This window comes from Dermacentor silvarum, chromosome 4 (genome assembly GCF_013339745.2).
Source record: "Dermacentor silvarum isolate Dsil-2018 chromosome 4, BIME_Dsil_1.4, whole genome shotgun sequence".
Lineage (NCBI taxonomy): Eukaryota > Metazoa > Arthropoda > Arachnida > Ixodida > Ixodidae > Dermacentor > Dermacentor silvarum.
Genome location: NC_051157.2, coordinates 222,200,596 through 222,222,642, shown reverse-complemented (window position 1 = coordinate 222,222,642; position 22,047 = coordinate 222,200,596). Strand labels below are relative to the sequence as shown.

General features: G+C 46.2%; 1 protein-coding gene across 2 annotated transcripts in view; it reads right to left on the bottom strand.

Annotated features, from left to right (window-relative positions):
• Positions 1 to 22,047, bottom strand: part of LOC119450997 (importin-13-like) — a 65,466-nt gene that overhangs the window by 7,104 nt on the left and 36,315 nt on the right. For both annotated transcript variants that reach the window (XM_049666365.1, XM_037714435.2), the window contains 5 exons: positions 21,608 to 21,743; positions 17,945 to 17,997; positions 11,780 to 11,846; positions 10,552 to 10,610; positions 4,874 to 4,972 (listed from right to left, as the gene is read on the bottom strand). In XM_049666365.1, coding sequence (XP_049522322.1) covers positions 4,874 to 4,972; positions 10,552 to 10,610; positions 11,780 to 11,846; positions 17,945 to 17,997; positions 21,608 to 21,743 — 414 coding nt within the window. The remainder of the gene's footprint in view (positions 1 to 4,873; positions 4,973 to 10,551; positions 10,611 to 11,779; positions 11,847 to 17,944; positions 17,998 to 21,607; positions 21,744 to 22,047) is intronic.

Sequence of the window (22,047 nt, the reverse complement as noted above, 5' to 3'; positions counted from 1 at the left end):
CACAGCGACTGAAGGGGATATGTTTTTTTTAGCTACCATTCTTTCTCTATAGCAACTACACTGTCTTTTCTGCAATTGGGTGTGCACAAGCTGTTAACCTTATCTATTGGTGTCAGTGTCCACACAAAAAATGCTACTTGCATATTCTAAAGTGTCTGTTGTAGTGCTGATAAAGCTGTGCCATTTTGAACAGGTGTTTGGAAGTGCCACATACAGGCAATACAGAACTCTAGCTTTACAAACAAAGCAAGAAGGGGTGGTTGCTCAAATAAAAACAAAAGTGTAATACAGTAGGCCTCAGATATTTTGACTACAGTTAATTCAATTTATCGGTCAATTCGATCCCAACCAAAACTGCCGGCCTGTGCCCATGCATTTCTGTGGGCCCAAACATGCATTATTTCGATTCTAAAATTGGCCTTCACCGGGGTAATCCGAACTTGACCATTCATTATGCAAGTGCCTGACCCCTATGGTGACCCCCAATAGCGACCCCTTACTGACAGTGTCTGTCTCGGCAGAGCTTAGAGGACAGTGAATGCGGTGAACACACATCATCTCCTGTGAAAAAAATCCAGCAGATCCCACGCCCTATGGGAATCGATATTATGCGAAGCAGTGTGCGGGGAGCCTACCACATTAACGAAACGACCATGAGAGCACCAAGACGTAGGCAGCTGTTTCATGACCTACATGACAAACATGTCATGACCTATCATTTATGTACGTCACACACTCTTGTCATACTACGCCAATTTTGGTACATACCTAGTTAATGAAACGACCATGAGAGCACCAAGAGGTAGGCGGCTAGATAGATAGATACTCTCAAAGTGGCAAACGTTCGCCGAGAAAAGCTTCGCATTTAAAAGCCTATTTTTAACCCGCCCTACGAATATTTTCAAGCAATAACGGTAGCTCACAATGTCTGGCTACAGTATTTATCTGATTCTAGAGCACCTTTCCTTTCTTTTTTCTAAGAAAATTGGACCAAAAATCGCGTTCGTATGCCTTGCCACATAACATTGCTGTATTGCGGCGAAGCTAACAGACTGTGCGGCAAAGCTGACTTAAGGAAACGAGCCGCCACTGTGTAACACATATTAGACCCTAGCCCATTTTCCTTGCCGAAAAATCGGGTGTGGGTTAGCTTTCTACTTTGTTTAGAAGCTTTAAAGTTATCTCCAAGTTAGTTTTCTACTTTGGTTGCACAGAAAGCGGGCGCGCATCTAAGGGGTGTATTTGAATCTGGCAAATAGTGCCAAATGAATCAGAGGTGTTTTGCCGTTTTTTCTGCATCTTGTTTAATTTGACCTTTTGGATAATTCAATCAATTTTGTCCGTCCCGTCAGGGTCGAATTAACCGAAACGACTGTATATGCATACATATAGAAATAGGCACATGCACACTGCATGCACACCTATACCAGTAGGGCACCTTCCTTCCCTCTTGTATCCCAAAGGGGCCCTGAAACACTTTTCTAACTAATCGTAGAATGGCCTCACTATTAAAGGACGTCTTTCTCACGAATCTCATGCCGTAATAATTTTCTAAATCCTTCAAGTAAAACTGGAGTTATCCCACAGACAAGCGGCTTTCTCTTTCTTTGCGTCTCCGCTAGCGCGATGGAAGCTCCACAGGAGAAAAACCAATGGGGCAAAGCACCGCCCAAAAGTTCGACAGTGAAAGGGCTTGTCGCGTATCACTGCAGCAATGGTGGACGCGGCCCGTGGCAGCCGCGGTAGACAACGCTACGTAGCACGTCGCTGCTATCTCGGAGGCCACGCGCAGCAGACAATGCTACGCGCAACTTTTTTTGCATAGTTCAGCACTACAAGCATGACATTATTTTTCACTGTATTTTTGAGATCACAGACGTGTATATATATATATATATATATCTGTGTGTGTGTGTCATTTAGGTAAAAATGAGCAATTATGTGTTGCTGAGAATCTTCTCACGATCACGAAACCAGCCGATAGCTGCTTGAGCTGGCGCTGCATGACGACACTACGGAAGTGAAAGCAAGTAATTTTTCGCTGTTTTTGACAGGAGACTAACTTCCTTGCTGCATGCAGGGCTAGGGTGCCTCGATGCCAGCGCCGCCGTTCAGGGTGGTGCCGTCCTTTGACCGCACCCGCGCCGCCGCTTTCTCGCTGCGACGCCATCTTGAGTCACAGCGAGCGGTTGCGAGTGCTTGGTGCCGGTGCTTAGTTCGAGACACAGTGCGCGCGGATGCTTCGCTGACGCTTCTACTTGCTGGACAGTGTTCAGCCGCATGAATGACAAGCTTGTCAAGTGCATCGAGTCGACGTGACGGGCTGTTGTGTTCCCAAGTGCACCGGATCGACGCGTAAAGGGCTTCGTTGTTTACGCTTCCCCCAGGACCCAGAGCGAAGGAAGAGATGGGAAGCCCAAGTAAAGCGGTATCACTGGAAGGCAACGGATAGCTCCTACATTTGCGAGGTAAGTGTCAAGAAAGTTTAGACTATCGCATCGTGTTTTTTATAAATAAGAAAGTATTCTCTGATCCTCGCTCACATACCTACGTTCGCTCACGAACTAAGCACTGCACCGATGCTGAGTAGCCTATGGTTCGCGAGCGCACGTCGCATAGGCTTTTGCCGTTTTGATCAGCGCAGTCTATGCGAGTAGTACCCTTATTTTAAGAACTGACGAAAATGCTTCGCCGCGAAATAGCTTTACATTAGTTACAAATCGTCATGTAAACCACCTATTTTACTTTTTCACGGGAAGCACACATCGTGTGTCTGTTGTTTCTTTTTTTTCCCCTCAGTTTCTTTTTTCGCTACTGGTTATTTGGGACTAAAGAACACAGTGCTTCTTCTGGGGAGAGTGGCTGTTGTGTATGTGGCAAGCGAAGCATTGTGATTTTCTCTATTCTCAGCAGATATCTTGCGGATCTCAGGTTGTTACGTTATATAGCTGATTTTTTAGAGGAATATATTTGTAGCGTGGTGCTCGTAAGCCAATGGTCATTCGTGCTCATTCCCGATCGTAGTGGGTACTGTGACGGTCTTTAAATGCCTGTGCACGGTATGCCCAGGTGTAGTAGAGTTAAGGGGCATCATGGGACCAAAATGTTTCGGCGCTTTCTGGCATGGTGTCTGTTGTAGCCTGTGCATTTCTTCTAAACGTGTGAAGCGAGGTAATACAGCATTACTTCTGCGAAAATTTATTTTTAAGCACTATGGTTCTCTAGCTGTATTTACAAGGCAACTTTTCATATCAATAATCACTTTTGTTGTTTTACTTGTACTTAGAAACACTTTGAAGAGGACCAGTACGAGAGGAAATCGACAGGATGGGCGCCGTCTGTTAAAGTCAACAGCCTTACATCATCATGGACTATATTTTCGAAGTGAAAAACATTGCTAATCTGTATTTGACTGTCTTAGTTTCATTTACAGTTTTTGTACGCGATATGTATGCAGTGTTGTTTATTTTTTCAATGTAGTTATCAGTGTTCTAATGGTTATTTATAAAATGTTCTGTACTCGCCATCGATGTGTTTGGCTGATGCGACGTATTCGATGGTAGCTGATGTATTCTGGCTTGATATCTTGATTAATATTACCCACGGTTGCGTTTTCTTGTTTGCATTCTTGTTTTCGATTTATATTGTGTGTAATAAGGTTGATGTACTCACTTGAACCCCCCCCCCCCCCCCCCCATGTAATGAATAAATTTTCAAAAAAAACTCTCACTATCCCGAATTGCGTGTCGAGCCTACCTTGCGATTTTTTTTTATCTCGTCTTTCAACATAACCTTCAGGCGCCACACAGTACATATAATTTTTCATGTACATATCTCTTTCATGATTGATTGTACTAGACATTATAAGTAAATGTATTTTGTGCATCGTTTGGTTTCTTGTGTGTACTACGTAAGATTGACACAGACAAGTTACGTTACATGTTTCTCTACAGCACTAACTAAACCTTATTTTCACATCGCAGTTATTTTTACACCAGCTTAATCCTGTCAGCACACAGTTTTGTGGGCAAAAAAAAGCAAAATTGCGCGTAGATATCGTCAAATAATTGCAACGAACGCGAAGAGCACGCGCAACGCAAGGGAAACTAACCGCCGTGCGCGAGTGGCTGGCTACGGTAAAGGAGGCGTGACGTGTAAACCAAAATACAACAGCGAAAAAGAAAAACTTCCACACACAGGGGGTAGCAAACCTTATATACCAAGCATCGAAGCGCAAAAAAAAAAAATTGTGCGTATTTCAAACATACACACGGCATGTTAAATGGAAATTGAATTAGGCAACTTGGGGCATGTTCCCGGCACCATACATTTACGTCTTGGACCTTCGACGAGTTAACGGCTATTGGTTATAAAGATGTGCAGATGCGATACCGATAAAAAAATCCTCATCAAGGCAAAGCACTTGGAAGTGCGCCGCAAGTAACACTATTTATGAACGCAAGCGTAGCCGAGTCTTAGCTCGTGTGACTCAATATGGCGGCGCTAGCGGGGTTGTCTCCACCCTGGACGGCGGCGCTGGGCATCGAGGCACCCTATGCAGGGCATGGCACCCTATTTGGGTGACATGTTCACTGGGGCCTCTTATACAGACGGCAATGTTTTCTTAGTGTGTTCGAAAAGTGTTTAGTTTCAGGGCCCCTTTAGATGATTGGCCAACCACCTGGTTTTGAAGGATACCAAAAGAGCGCTTTTGTTTTCAAAAACTTTTTAAGCCTCTTGGTAAAAATTTTAATGGTTTTCAAGACACTGCACAAAGCCTGTACACCACCAATAGACAACACTACCAGTGCTTGGAATGAAAAACCAACACAAGCGATTACCCATAAAAGAAAATCAAGCAAAATAAACACACCATGAAACACCTCTCCAGAAGAGACATCCGGAAAGTATTGACCACTTGTACAAGTTGTACAAGCGACACATGCTGCTGGCTCTGCTGGATCACCTCGGCCTGCACAAAAGAAAAAAACATGGCACTGATGCAGAGCTCATCTTAGGATTGTATTTACTCAAAGCCTTATGAATATGCTCATTAGTGACTGAAAGGGGAGGGAGCAAAACTCGAAGGGAGCGTCACATGACAATCTTGAAGCCTAGTTACAAAAAATATAAAGGAAAGTTCATGGGAAATAGGCCCTCGCCCAATGATACACAATAATTTCCAGTTGCCAAGAGCCAGAAGAGCATGGGAGAGAGTAGAACGGGTGGCAATGGGTGGGGGTCGCAACAAGAGTGTCGCTAAAAGCTACCGCGAATCAAAAAACAGCTTGAAGGCCTGGCCTACTTCCAAAGGGTCAATACGCACATAGGCCCCGGGGACAAGGCGGGACTGGCGCCAGAGCAGGTTGGCTTTATTTCATTCTTACATGGGGGGCCACAAGCAATACGCCTTTCCTCAAGACGCCTCCTCGAGTCGACTATTTATTTATCAATTTCAGCATCTAATTAAAAATTTTAATTCTGTGATTTTATGTGCCAAAATCACAATTTGATCATGAGGCATGCCGTAGTGGTGGGCTTCGGATGAAATTTTTATCACCTGGGGTTTCCTCGCGTATGCGTACCTAAATCTAAGTACACGAGCATTTTTGCATTTTGCCCCCAAAGACAACCCCATGACAAGTTTCTCCGCCGACGCCAGCGCTTGTCTTCGCCTACCGAAGCAAGAAGAACTCGCAAAGGTGTGCATGCCCCTCTCCACTCATCACTTCCCTAGCTGCACAGCACCCGCATTGCAGTATTGGCTTCGTTATCCAATTCAAGGGAAGCGATCAACAGTTGTTCGAACAAGGAGTGTCTCTCGAGCTAGGCCTTCGACAATGGGACTTGTTCTCGTGGAGGCAACAATAGACCTCTCCTGGGGTACGTCACCGGCGTACGTGCAGTGACCCTGGCTGCCAAAACACAGCTGTCACCACCGGCTTTCTGTGTGGTGCAGTCGCGCAGTGCTTAGTGTAGGTGGGTGTCACATGGACGTGCGATTTATTGTTTTACTTTACGTAAACGTCGCTGGCCTTTTTTACTTGCGAACATGAACCACGCGGTGATCTGTGTTAGATTGTGCAACGAAGAATATCGGCTTTTCCATGGAAGTGTGCCACGTTTTTTTGAGGTGCGTTAAAGTGTGCAGCTAAAAACAGCGGCGATATCGGCTCATCGTTGCGTTGAGAAATGGACCACATAATGTGTATGTGTGTGTTTGTATGGTGTACTATGCGATTAGCAATACATTTCGTTTGCCAGACTGTGGACACGTGCTGTGTGAAATAAGGTCAGTCGTGGTGATCCGGCACCAACAGAACTTCACGACCCGTAATTTTTGAAATGGTGAGAATGAATGAGACTCGATATGATTAGTGAGCGCATGTATTTCGAGGCCATCTGCGCTGTATGCAAAAAAGAAAAAGCCTTCATTTGAGCATAATTTATTTAATGAAAGCTACGACTATAAAATGCTTTCGGCCTGAGCAATAAACAACGCGAATATCGTATTCTTGTAGGCGTAATGACCAACGAGCGAGCCGACCATTTGGATCTTTTAGTGAAGATAACCAGCATAGGGCATGGTGGTTGATCACAATATCAAATGGACGCCCATACACATAAGGGCGAAATTTTCCGATAGCCCAAATAATGGCCAGACATTCCTCCTCAGTAACGGAGTAGTTCGTCTCGGCCTTAGTAAAGGATGTGGCTGGCATACGTTCTTTGTACTGTTTGAAGCCATCCTTGCATTGTGCAAGAACAGCGCCTAGCCCGACACCACTAGCGTCCATGTGTATTTCAGTTGGAGCAGAGGGATCGAAGTGTTGCAGTACAGGAGGCGAAGTCAGAATGCAGCGCAGTTCTTGGAAGGCGTCGTTGCATGGCGGGGACCAGGTCTGTAGGTCAGAACTGCCGGTGAGAAGTTGATGGAAGCAAAATTACGGACAAAGCATCGAAAATATGAGCACAGGCCAATGAAGCTGCAAAGCTCTTTCATGGTAGTTGGTTTGGGGAACTCGGACAAGGCGCTAAGTTTCGTAGGGTCCGGGAGGATACAGTCTTTTTAAACCACATGACTGAGAATAGTAAGCTTCCAAGCGCCGAAGTGGCATTTCTTCAAATTTAGTTCCAGTCCAGCAGTGGAGAAGCACGCAAGGACTTGCTCAAGGCGGCTGAGGTACGACACAAAGTCAGTGAAAAAAACCACAATGTCATCTAAATAATAAAGAGACATGTTCCACTTCAGACCTTAAAGAATGGTGTCCATCATTCGTTCGAAAGTGGCAGGCGCGTTGCAGAGGCCGAAGGGCATGATGGTGAATTCATATAGCCCATCAGGCGTCACAAAGGCCATCTTTTGGCGATCGGCCTCAGCCATTGGCACTTGCCAGTACCCGGAGCACAAATCCAGCGAAGAAAAGAATTCCACTCCCCGTAGACTGTCCAAGGCATCGTCGATGCGCGGCAAAGATAGACATCTTTGCGCGTTATTCGGTTAAGGCGGCGATAGTCGACGCAGAACCTTATGGAGCCATCTGTTTTTTTTTTAAAGAGGACAACCGGAGATGCCCAGGGACTGTTAGAGGGCTGGATGATGCCACGCTCCAGCAAGTCTTCAACCTGCTGATCGATGATCCACCGCTCAGAGAATGACACATGATACGGATGCTGGTGCAGTGGGGTTTGTTGGCCGGTGTGGATGCGATGAACGACTGCTGACACTCGGCCCAAGGACGGTTGGTCAATGACGAATGAGGCACGAAAACGCTGGAGGAGCTTGATAATTTCTGTGTGCTGGACAGATGCGAGTTCTGAGTCGACGGCATTAGTGAAGATGTCCACAGGGGCATCAGACACGGCGGGAGGAGTGACGGCACAAATCGGAAGTGATGCCGTATCACCACACATGGTAGCTGGGAGAACGCAATCGAAAGATTCAGAGCTCCCCAAGTACTCGCCGCTGAGTATGGATGATGGGCAAGCGGAGGGACTACACGTAAAGGGCAGCAGAACCATCGAAAAAAGTGATGACAGCAAACGGAAGCGGAAAGTTCCGGCAGCTCGCACCAGGTGCCGATGATGTAAACAGAACAAATGAGTTTGCGGCAGAGTTACATGACACAGGGACCAGAGCGGCCGAGAAAGGTGCGATGTCGATGTCAGAAGCGGCAAAAACTTTAGGAGAATGGTGGTCGTCAGGGTCAAAGCTGATAACGTAAGTGCGGCACGAGCGCAGTCGACAAGAGCTTGATTGACGTCGTGCGAGGAACGAAATAGGACAACAAATTCAACAACATACATAGCGCTTTGAATGACGACCTGAGCTGTGCATGATGCTGAAGGATGAATGCAATGTGAGGCTGCCGTACACAGAGATAGAGAGGTAAGTGGAGTTGGTCACTTTGTTCAAATTGCGCCAAAGCTTCTCACTAATAGAAACGGCGGCTCCGGTGTCAATAAGTGCATGTACGGCGATTCTGTCGACCGACAGTTCAATTTCGTTCGCAGGGGGGAAATGAGGCCTTGAAATGTTCGACAAACGCAGTTCTTGCCTCTGGAACTGTGAATGTTAGTTCTCCTGTCGGGCTGGGCTTGGTCGGCGAACCACTGGAGAAATGGATCGGCAATGTGGGCAAGGCGACTAGCGTGTATCGAAGATGCGGCGGCTGGAAGATGAGTCCAGAGGAAGATTAGATGAGTCAGGACGTGGAAGTCGAACAGGCATATAGCTTGAGGCGCGCCCCCACTTTCAGATACGCAGAAGCTGCGATGGCGCCAGAATCGTGCAGCGTGGCCCGGGAAACCGCATGAATAGCATATAGGCCGGTTATCAGGTGTTCGCCACAGGTTGACGACAGGCTCCAGCAGCCGATAAAGGGACACGAACCAGACTTGAAGGTAGCGGCCAAACATGAAAAGTGCCGGTGGTCCAGTAGGCATCAGGAGCCGGAGGAGCGTATAGCCAGGTGACAGCGTTTGTGTAAGTCAGCGGTCCAGCAATTGGCTGCTGAGGAGGGGCAGGTGGCAGCGCCTTGGCAACTTGCGTTTGAATTACGTGGCGAAGCGAAGGTGCCAAGGATGTCGACAGCTCGGGAATGCTAGCCGCAAGAGTGTGAGCGAGTGCAAGCCAATACCCAAAAACACTGTTACCATGCTTACCCTGCATAAAACCGTGTCAACGTGCTACCGTGTTACCCTGCATAAAAGCATCGCTTTTATGCAAACAGTACAGGTCGCATGAACGTTTTTTGCCAACCAGTGGCCACTTCGGAGGTGTGGCAGATGGGAGGTGCCCTTGCGGTGACGTCACAGTGTTTGCAAACAGGGAGAGGTCTATTGCCACAGCCACTCAATGGAAACGCATGGCCATGCTTTACTTCGCAGTATTTAAACAGCTTTCTCTGCCCCAATGGCAAAAAAAGTAATTAGATGGTGCGTGGAGCAGAATGAAGGAAGTCAAAATGTTTGACAAGTCCCCTTGTCGAAATGTTGGCTTCAGTGACATTCCTTGTTTTACCACAGTTAATCACTTCAAGCCTCCATCTTCCTGTGAACCGCTCTCTTGCTTTCGGTTATTCTTTTCAGAAAGATGAGCCAGTCATCAATTTGTGGGCATGCTCAGGCAATTGTGGTACATTCCACAACTTACTTGGTCACATGATCTGTGTTTAGAAAATAGAGCAGCGCAGGTATATATACAGCAGGCATGTGAAAGCAGTAGCATTCAATGCAACGAACACTTGGTGCTATCATCAGCACCGACTTATTTCGGTGCTTATTTTCACAATGGAAATTCGCCCCTTAAGTTGTTTGTAGCAGTTACTTTTCCTTCCCTTCTTGGCTACCCACATGCACACCGCCACAGCTACATGACAATATGTCATGATGATGACAGCGCTCGGCTAGACGTTTGCCATACAGACAGGAGGAAGTGTGGATAACAGCCATCACGGTAAAAGACTACGTACACTGAGAAATGGGACAGGTAGGCATGGTTCAGGTAGACAAGACTGGTTGAGCTGTATTAGTACTAAATTACTCTCTTCTACAATACCAAAAAAGCAACTCTTACCACGAGAGAATGCTTGGTAAGCCAGATAGAGTGCAAGAATGAAAGAACGGTGGCAATGCTGCCTTAACGTTACCACACCAGTTCACGGTAACGTTGCAAACTTTGCGGCCCTCTGCTTGGGTCTAGTTAGTTTTTTTATCAGAAGATATGGACAACACTTATTCTAAAGAAGCCAAAGAAAGAATTTAGCAAGTTTCGAAAGCTCTTAATATGCCACAATGGCCAGAATATGAGAGAATACTTTAAAATCAGTGATACTGCACTGACGTGGTGCAGGGGGTCTCGGCTTGACATACAAGAAAAAAAATTTGCCATTGATTTTTCCTTCTGGTTATCCTCTTATCGTGAAATTAACGAAAATGCATTTTTTTAACACTTTATCAGCATAAACTGATTCAGTGTTTCTCTTTAAAGTACTTAGTAATAGTAGTAGCAATTAAAGTAGCAATAAAGTAGGAACAGAACGGACTTACCAGAAACAGTGCAGCTGCCTTGACTGTCCCTTTCTCAGGAAGTGTAATGGCCACGATAGCTTAAATAGAAAGAAGGAAAATTGACATTGATGCAAGGAGTACAATATTGAACTAAAGGAAGGAGGGGCAGCAATAATCAAACTAGTCAACTTCAATTTAACGAAACTGCTTATACCATGCTGATTTACCACCCATACGGGGTAAAGTGTCTTTTCAATGTCCCTTGCAGATATGTCTAGAAAATGTAGCTAGTACTCTTCACTAAATCTGTTAATCCAGACTGCTCATTATTTAAAGATGCAAGCAATGCAACCAAAAAGTAGCAAAAGATGGACATTTTGCAGTTTCCGGTGTGTTGTGGACCAAACGCTTGGGAAGAAAATGTCATCTGCAGCTTCGATGAGGTCATCGCAAATCGTAACAACATTGTTGCTCAGTGGCATGTGAGAAGAATGCTGCTTTTAACGGAAAAGCCACAGTAATATTACCTATTCTGGTTACATATTTTAGTATAGTCTGAAATCACATTTCCGACAGCCGTATTTGATGGGTCATCCTTGGTACGCTACTGGTAGGCATGACATTTAGCCGTAAGGTGATCCCACAAATGTCGCTTGAAGTCAAGACATTTTCCTCGTCTGTATGCCATATCTTATGTTCTGCAGGCCATCCTTTCAAACTTGAGCTGCTGTGGACGTAAACAACTACTCCAGTGTCAATGATGAGATAGAAACCTGCAGTGCTGACACCACAGAATAATTAACTGAAAGAGGTAATTGTGGAGCATTTTCAGGCTGATAGTGATGGCGAGGAAACTGCCAAGAAGTCGCAAGAACCAGTGGTGTTTGCACATGATGCAGCCGATAATGCTCTCACTGCTTGGAGCATTTTTATTCAATAACATGAAGGCACGAAGAATTTGTGAGCAAGCTAAGTAAAACGTCAAGCTTTTGTGAGAGCACGCAGCTTTGCACAAGTGCCAGCATCTAAAAATTACTGAATGGCGTAAGTAAGAGAGCCTTGAATCATGCACATCAATAAATGTCCCCTCCCCTCATATACGTTTTCGCTTTACTATATATTTAGGTGCACTTGTAATAGTGCAATTTCTTTTCGGTGGAAAACTTCTTTTAAGACGAACTTCCAAAAAGACACATTTTCTTCGACGATCTGAATTCGTCCAAAGTAAAGTCTAAAGCAAACAAAAATAATGATGCAAGCAGCTCACCACACTGGAACACCATGGAGAGGTTGACGGCCTCACTGCTCAGCAGGTAAGCAGCCTTGCGGGCAAGCTGCAATGACGCAATTTTACATATGACACATGAAGGTCAAAAAAGGCTAATAATCCCTGTACATCTTTGCAAGGCGACAATTCTGTGAAAAATTAAAATTGTATTTTCGACATCTCTTATGCACTGAATACAGACAGGAGCAAAAGAAAAAATAAATAAAATTTTTCAATTACTTTCACCGAGTCAATAAATGTGGATGTCTCCTAAAAGATATTGTTACGGAGCAGTGGGGCATGGTGTGTGTTTAAACAAAGAAGACGATTTGGCAAGAAGATCGCGCGGCTGGTTCAGGCAGTCATCTTGTGTACGCAGTTTTGTTGCAACTTGTAATACGGAGTGTTCATATTTAAGTTTTACGGAATTTTTAAAAATCGCCTGTGGCTGATAGCATAATCCTTATCGTTGAAGCTAGGTTATTTGATGAGGCTGACATTAGTAGCACGAGAAATCAGAACACATATTCAGCTAATTAACAAAAATTAACTAATTAACTTCTTAGTTAATTACTTTACAACGCATATTGCAATTTACGAATTGTAGCCAGTGAGCTTGTCAGGTGTATACACTTGGAATGAATTTCCAGAATGATGCCAGTTTGGAGATATGCGCCATCAAACACACTGTAAAAATGGACTGTTGTTTCACTTACTTTTTTTACCAAAATGCTGTTTTATACACTGAAGCGCAAAAGAAACTGGAATGCCCATGTATTTCGTCCCACACTTTGGGAAATAGTATCTCGAAACTGGTGTCATCCTGGAAATTAATTTCAAGTGGATGAGTCATGCAAGCTCACCGGCTACAATTTATAAATTGCAATATGTGTCAAAGTAATTCACTAAGAACTTCAATAGTTAATTTTTTTTAATTAGCTGAATATGTGTTTCGATTTCTCGCGCTACTAATTTCCGCCCCTTCAAATAACCCAGCTCAATGATAGGAATTATGCTACCTGCCCCCATGCGATTTTTTTAAATTCCGTAAAACTTAAAAATGAACGGCCTGTCTACCTGTAAATACACCTACGCTTCACTAATTCTGCCTCGTGGCATTTTTGTGGAGTTGCTGGGTAGCCCCAAGAGACCATGGAGCTTCGCAGCGGTCGTCGCCTCGGTATTGACATCATAATGGAGGAGGCAGGGCCAACGATGACAACCCCAACCATTGTCCTGGCGTATCCAAAAGATCCAGGAACGTTCTGTGGCACCGATAATGTCGATGTGGAAGATTGGATTGCCAAGTATGAGCGTGTGAGTACCCACAACAGATGGGATGCAACCGTTATGTTGGCCAACCTGATGTTCTACTTGCAAGGCACAGCGAGGGTGTGGTTTGACAAGACGAAGATGAGCTTACGGACTGGGAGACGTGTAAACAGAAGCTGAAGGACTTGTTCAGCCGTCCATTCGGGCTAAAGAACGCCACTAAGAAAGACCAAGTGACTCTTGCGCAAACGTCGACAGCATCATACGTCGCTTACAACCAGGACATGCTTGCTTTATGAAGCAAGGCTGACAGTGACATGTGCGAGTTGGACAAGGTCGGGCATGTTCTGAAGGGCATCCCTTTCAACTTATACTAACGTGTAAGTATCGTGCGACAGTTGGCGATATTATCAAGGAGTGCCAACACTTTGAGCAGGCAAAGAGCCGCCGCATTGCAACATTGTTCACCCGCTTGCTGAACACAGCTGCGACTTCCTCATGTGAGGACAGCAGAATGCAGGGACCATTGACTTCAGAAGACGTGACTTGAATTGTTCGGCGCGAAGTTAAAACCATGTCACCTGTCACCCTTTTTCCATGTGTCAGCGATCCCAACAGCTTGCCCGCGGTACCACTTGTCCAAGCAATAGTCTGCGAAGAACTCCTAAATGTCAGCGTTTATTCTGTCTGTTCTATTGCAACCTCACCACTCTCTGATAGACCTTATGCTTTGCCTAGCCAGCGTTACCCTCCAGGCTATAGAAACCCGGCCAAGTGGCAAACTCCAGATGATCGATCGATCGATCTGCTTTACCAGCTGCCAAATTGGTCACATTACCCGCCATTGCCGCAACCGCGTCGACTCCTCACTTCCTCGACCGACCCATGGTTATTACCGGTCCGCACTGAGCCCATGCCGTTTCCAGCCTCCATTTGACCAGCAAACGCCTAATGCCGATGTTACTGCTACATGGAACAGTTCCTCACCCTCATTCCGCCGTCACCCGTTCGCCACCAGCTCGTCGGCCGTCATCCCTATTGCCTCAGGCTCATCGCCCACTGTCCCCAATGAACCTCCGACACTCTTCGCCGGAAAACTAACTGCTGCAGCTCTCGGAGGTGATGCTGCGCTGAACAATGCACACCACGTAATTGCATACACTAGCCAACTTCTCTCGACCTCAGAGCAGAAGTTTTTATCACGAAAAGCAAGTGCCTGGCACTGGTTGGGGCAGTGGCCAAGGCTCGCCCTTACTTATTTGGTCGGCTATTTTTCATTATCACTGATCCTCATGCCCTGTGCTGGCTCTCATTGCTGAAAAACCCGAATGGGTCAGTGGGCACTGCGGCTACAAGAATACACTTTTACTGTTCTGTAGAAATCTGGCCGCTTACACAAGAACGCCGACTGTCTCTCCCGTCACCCGGTCGACAGTCCAGACCATGATTCCCACGACACCGATACTTGCGTCCTCGCCATTTCAGACTAGCGTGACATTCGCAATGAACAATGCCATGATGACTCTTTACGACTCCTCATCAATCGGGTAGCTTCTGTGCATTCAAAACCCGCAACCAGCGCATTCGTACTCCGCGACGGCATTCTGTAGCGACGCAATTTTTGCCCTGAAGGCCCGGAACTTTTGCTTGTTTTACTTCAACATCCTTGAGTAGAAGTTCTTGAGCAGCTACATGACGCAGCCACCTTGACCGAGTCTCCCGTACCTACGACCGTGTACGACGCCGCTTTTATGGCCCAGCCTGTATCGCTCTGCGCGCCACTATGTTGCTGTCTGTGCACTCCGTCAGCAACGCAAACGACCTGCTGTATTACCCGCTGGACGCCTACACCCCATCGATGTCCCTTCTGAACCATTCTTTCACATCGGCAACGATCTCCTAGGCCCTTTTCCTACATCTAAAACCGGCAACAAGTGGGTCGCTGTCGCAACTGAATGCACGACGCGTTACGGGAGCATTGCCAATGAGCTACGCTATGGACATTGCGGATCTCCTTCTGTATGACCTCATACAACATCACGGCGCACCGAGACAGCTGCTCACTGATCGCGGCCGCACTTTTTTGTCCTGCGTTGTCGAAGATCTTCGTTACTGTTCTGCCATGCATACACGAACCATCACCAATTACCCGCAGACCAATGGACTAACTGAGCAGCTAAACCGGACGTTGATGGAAATGCTATACATGTACGTTTCTCCGGACCACAGTGACTGGGACGACACGTTACCCAACATAACCTTTGCACACAATTTGTCCCGTCACGAGACAGCTGGCTTTTCTCCATTTTATCTGCTGTTCGGCTGGCACCCAACTTTGCCCTTCGACACACTTCTTCCACTCCCGACCAACATTCCAACTGAGTATGCCCGCTCCCGGCTCACTGCCTCACAGTTTGTACAGAATACGCGGTATGACAGCCACCACCAGGACTTTCATTTCTCTCCTGGGTCTCTAGTTCTTCTCTGGACAACAAAGAAGGTGATTTGGCAAGAAGATCACACGGCTGGTTCAGGTAGCCATCTTGTGTACGCAGTGTTGCTGCAACTTGTATATACGAGGTCTCTTAGAAAAGTATCCGACCTTTGGCCGAAGAAAAAAAAAACTGGCATAACTGGAGCGTTGGAAACCTAATCACCCTCAAAGTAGTCTCCTTGGGACTCCACACATTTCTCCCAGCGGTGCTGCCATTGTTGGAAGCATTCCGAGAAGGCCTCTTTCGGAATGGAGTTTAGCTCAGCTGTCATTGCGGCCATAATGTCCTCTCTTGTCTGAAATCGCGCTCCTTTCAATGGCCTCTTGAATTTGGGAAACAGCCAGAAGTCGCAGGGGGCCATATCAGGAGAGTAAGGAGCCTGCTGAACTACAGGAGTGTGGTTTTTCACCAAAAAAGTCTGAATCAAGTACGAGGAATACGCAGGAGCATTGTTGTGATGGATGCGCCAATTTCCTGTTGACCACAACTCCGGTCTCTTGCGCCGCACAGCATCACGTAAGCGACAGACGACATCCCTGTAATACTCTTTGGTGATTGTTTGACCCTGTGGTACGTACTCGTGGTGTACCACACCGCGGGAGTCAAAGAAAGCAGTCAGAATCACTTTGACGTCGGTGCGCACTTGGCGCAGCAACGTAGGGTAGCTCTTTGGTCTTGGTGACATGGAATGCTTCCACTGTGACGACTGGGACTTGGTTTCCATGTCGTACCCGTACACCCAAGACTCGTCACCAGTGATTATGGTGTTCATGAAGTCGAGAGTCACTATTTGTGGAATTCAGCATGTCCTGTGAGACTTCAACACGAAGTTGCTTTTGCTCCACCGTGAGCAGCTTCAGCACGAATTTCGCCGCAACTCTCTTTATGGCCAAATCTTCAGTCATAATGGAATGTGCAGAAAAAGTGCTGATGCCCACCTCTTCCACAATTTCTCGGATAGTCACACGACGGTCCCGCATCACCACAGCGTTCACTTCAGCAATGACCTGGTCATTTCGGCATGTTGATGGCCGACCGGAGAGCGGCTCGCTCTCCACCAATGTGCGGCCCTCTTTAAACCGGTTGCACCACTCCTTAATCTGTGGGTGCTCATAGCATCGTCACTGAAAGCCGTCTGAATCTTCCTAATGGTTTCCACTTGGCTGTCACCCAGTTTCTGGCAAAATTTGATGCAATAGCGCTGCTCCAGTCGCTCCATCATTTTCCTAGCAATAAAAAAACCGACGAGAGCACTGCGCACTACCTCACTCAAATGCTGAGTCCCAGCGACTGACGCTATTGGCAGGTTGGAAAAAATTCGAGCATGCGCACGAAGGTTCAAGGTCGGCTGATGCAAGCCCGCTTACGGATACTTTTCTAACAGACCTCGTACTGGTAAATACACCTACACTTCGATGATTCTGCCTCATGACAATATTTTGGTGCGGACACAAAATGATATTCTGTATGCAGTTAGCCTAAAAATACCTATAATCGACAAAACCTAAGAATGCAGTCATGAGTACACTGCTGCATAGATTTTGCATGCATTTTGTATGCATTTCCGTGATGTCACAGCAGAGACAAAGAGGCATAGTGCAGTTTTTTTGGGTGGAGCCTTTGCTGGAATCTTTGGCTGTTAGAGTGTAGGCACTTTAGCAACTTGCCTTATGCCATGCATTCTTCATTTCATTTTATTTGAGAACATATTTCAAGAAATATTGCATACACATCAAGGCCCTTAGTCAATTATTTAAAAACTAGCAATACTACTATGGCAGACAGCACAATCAGGTCTATCCAACCAGGTTATACTTGAAGAGGTGGATGCTTAATTATATAGTTAATGAAGTTTCACTAATTGACATTATATTTACAAACTTTAGAGCACACTTCAATTGCAGAATTGAAACTGGGCATCAATGAAACTTTCAAAAAAAGTCTGATGTCTTCACAAAAACCCTGATGCTGGGACTAGTTTAGACATATCCATTTCCAGAAGTAGTTAACACACGCTATTGGCATGTGGCGCTTCCTGTGCTTCCCAACTCCCTGAAGGCAGCATACCATGACCTTTTAAGACTGTTGGCACAGCACAGGAATTCTACACTGCTCTGTTATGCAGAAGACAAGGAAACATGCCGCCTTCAAGCGACAACTATACCATCTCCTGGCAAGGAAAAGCTTGTCAGGAGTGTAACTTATCACTCCACCTTGACTTAATTTTTGTAAGCTAAACAGCGCAATCTGCTTATGTGTGCAGCCCTGTTTATCTACGGCTCCTGTGCTCCACAAGCTTGCCCAAGCACCTCTTTTAGCTTTAACAGGCAAAAACCTCTGAACCAACAAAATGGCTGAAAGCAACATACAAATAAGAAAAATTTGTCTGGACACTTACGATGCCGAGAAGCTGGTAAAACGACTCCAGGACGGCTGTGTTTTCTTGAAAGTCTGCAAAATGAATAAGGAGGGAAAAATAGTGCAATGTATAATGGGCTGCATTAGTTACAAGGTGACGACAAACCACCACCGACACTGCTTGCTGCCACCTCGGACGAGGACGATGCCACAGGTGCTGCCATGCTTGTGCCTACATTCACGGATTTGCTGTATAACATCGACAACATTCGGAGATTTGTTTGTGCAGGTGACAAGACGAAAGGCTACGTCTTTGCGGCCATTGCTGCACTTGAAAGACGGCTCTTGCTGCATGGCTCAAAAAAAGCCTATGAGAAATTGACTGATGTTCTTTAAGCTTGTAAATGAGACGAATGTTTTAGCATGCTGGCAAGCACTGGTCACGGTACACAGTGTCCAAAATCTCTCCGAGAGTGACTGGCATGTGCAATGCAGTATTCTTTTCACATTTACTTCTTCGGCAGTTTTGGTTTCGGACTCCTGCAGAGTATCAGCCTATATCTTGAATTGAAGCTCCTCACAACTCTTTACCACGAAACCATGTACAGCTTAGAGCACTTATAATGTAACCGTTTATAGTGCAGAACTGGCTATAATTACCCTCCCATAGAATTCCATGTACATGCATACCGCTTTGTAGTAACTAACTAGTATGGCAACCTAAAAGAAGACAACGGAAGCCACGACGAAGAAGTGAATGCGCGTGCTCGAGACGATGAAAGCTCGGGGTTTTTGGAACGCAAACAGCTGAGCTAGCACTGCCAGGCTAGCCAGGACGTGTACGGGTACGACCTGAGGCACAACACGGAGCGAGCCGGTGCTGCCAGACCAGCCGGGACAAGACCAGCGTGTCCTGCGGTGAACCAGTGTTCCAGGCCAGAGCTGAGATGCTGACCAGACTGAACGGGTCAGTGCTGTTCCTGCGGTGAATGAGCGTTCGAGCCCAGTGGTACCAGATTACCTTAGTCAAGAGTGCAATTTTCGAGCGAGCCTTGTGAAAGGGTCCGGCACAACTGCCTGCTGGGGTCGCGGCCACGATGCCACGTTGCTGACCACGTGGGGCCTGCCGTGCTATTGTGCGAGCAGTTCATGATTGCTTGTGCGCTGGCCACCTGTATGATTTTGTCATACACATGGCACTGCAAGTCTGCAAGCGCCAACACCTCCAACATCGCCATCAAGAACTGTGAGTGACCATCTTACAAAGATACTCACACTCATCGTATCGTCAGTGAGGACACGTGCTGTGACAACTCTCATGAGTAGTGGACTGCATGGACCGTGTAGAAATAGTTCAGTGTCTTGTAGCGCATCGTAAGGGTAATTGTTGCCGTCTGTCGTCGATAAATGTTTGTCTTGTCTATGACTTTACTATCTGTATCCGAGTCCTGGGCCCACAAGCCACAACACGCTTACAGTACAGCTGCGTGATAGGAAATACTCGTTATAATGCAGCTTCCGCGGGAAAATCCCGCAGACAAGCGCAGTAGTGAGCACGCTTCTCAAGAAGCTGCGCCGGCCGATTGGAGGGGAGAACAACGAAGGCAATGCGGAGGAGGAGGAGTGTTTTACGCGGAAGGAATGAATGAACGAAAAAAAAAATAAGCATGGCGGCAGCGCCATGCGAGCGCGCAGTGGTTGCCTAGACAACGGAGAAGCCTTTTACTCGGCTGCTTATGAGTGGTGCGCTTTGCACTGAACGCAGCTTCAATTTCTGTGCGCCCGTCTCGATGCGCATCGTCGTGAAATGCAGATAACGTGCGGGTGACCTTGGCTGCTGCGAGTTTAAGCAGTGTTCCAATAATTTAGTTTGGAGTTATTAGGCTTTATGTGCACTTGTGAGCTTCCGCTGTTCCTACCTGTGTGAGCACATGCAATCTTGGTAGGCATTCCCATGCAGTAGTTGCCACAACTGATCGCCTGAGAAACCAAACACCGCTTCCCACGCTTTGCTGCCCGTTCAGCCCTTGCGCGTGATCGTATGCGTAATCTCTATGTAATCGTCCACAGGTACAAACATATCAAGGGCGAGCTTCCCACGACAAGATGCCGCCGGGCTCCCCCGCCGGCTAGGCCTAACCGGCGCGCCTCATCGGCGACCAAAGTTGGGTTTGGTGCCGAGTCAACAAAGCACATTGCAGTGGCTGTACGGCACATGGAAAGCAGAGAAACCACTTCGATAACGAAAGTGAGGGCACAGGCAACACTCGAATAGCGTTAACTTTGTCCGCAGATGTTTTCTACAGCGTGCATACGCCAATCAGTCCGAGAAACCGGATGAGACACTGTACTGCGTCTAAAATTTCGGTCGCCGCTGTTTCATCAAAATTTTTATTACTTCGTCTACCTCATGCGAAGACCGTAGGTACTTGGACATTCATAAATTTAAACAGATGCAAACCTCCCGATCACATGCTTTGATTTTCGGATACGCGCAGCTGCTTGGTCTGCATGTTTTGAACCTGTGCAGCCTTTGAACACTTGTTCTGGTTATAGTGCAGTACTGCTTACAGTGCGGATATTCATGATTCCATCGACTTACGATATAAGCGGTCTATGCTGTATTTTAAACATCATTTTTGTTGGTTGGATTATACAACACCTGGACTACATGACATTACTGTGTGGTTGAGAGAAGGTTGTATAATCAGGGTTCCACTATATTTTGCACACAAAGGCCTCAGCTTCCTTTCATTTGCTATCTGGCGAGTTCAAACTGGAGAAGTATATTGGTAGATTGAGCAGTTCAATTTTATGGATTAAAACAAATCGCAAGTAGTTTTAATGCAAAATTCTAGAGACACCTACCACGGCTCGGAGGTAGATTGCTAGATTTCCAAGTGATGCTCGTGAAAACCGTGCAAGTTCTTTTCGGTATGTCATATGATTTAGGCTGTACTGGTTAGACAACAGTCCCAGCATGTCTCAATCTCGAAAGACATGCCGAGGAGTGACACAACCACTTATATTTCAAATGTAAAATTTTGCAGAGGCTGCTTTTATCTACACCATGGGTTCTCAAAGTGTGTTCCGCGGAACCCTGGGGTTTCGCAGGCCCCTTTTCGGGGTTCCGCGAGCCATTGATAAATTTTCCGTGGTCCCGCACTCGCCAAGTGGCTAAAACGGCGAACATGAGGTGCGCTCGATCCAGAGAACTTCCATTACCCATGTCTGAGTGTCAAAAAGCACATCACAGAGTGTAACGGCAACGCGCCTAAGATTTCGCACTTTAATCCGGGAGCTTAGCAGGGTTCCTGTAACGAGCATGCTTGAGAACCCCTGATATACACTATCTGAAGCTGGGCTTTTTTTGTGGCCTGAAATTTCGTTATAGTTGGCCTTTAAGCAGGTAATTCTGATGAAAATACTCAAGGAATGCGACAGTGACTTGGTGGCTATGTATTTTGCTGCCAAGCAAACGGTCAAGTGCGATTTTCAACCTTGGCAGCTGCATTCCAATAAACACACAGTGTAAGAACCATTGCACACTATCACTATAGAGAACATTAAAAAGTTCCAGTTAATCAAAATTAACATACAGCTGTCAGCAATAGCCCTAACTTTGAATGCTTATTTCAGATGTCTTCAAGCGTTGTTTTGAGGAAAAAATATATACATGTACAAGAAGTTGGAAGGTACGCACTGCTAAAGGATGATGTCGCTGGCAACAAGGTTGCATTACAGATCCGTCCGAGGGCTGGAGCTGCGGCCGGGTGAGACTTGTCAGCAGGAATAGATAACATCAACAGTAGTGGCCGACAGGCCTCCACAACGCTTGCCTATGGAGATGACAACAGGTTTTCAAAATAAGAACTATGGTGCATGCCTGTCAAGAAAACGTACCACACAGCTAAATGCGCAGGCTTGCACCTTTCAAGCATTTCAAAATATGCGCGCTGTGGAACGAGATAAGATGTAAGAAAATTTGTGCTCATAATCCGATTTATACAATGTAGGCAACACTACTAAGGCTAGAGAGATTTCTCTTACTGGTCACATTTGTGACCAAGAAGTGCATCACATACGAAAGAAAGAAATAGGTATATGTCATGTAATTCGATGTAACATTAAGTCTCATACTTT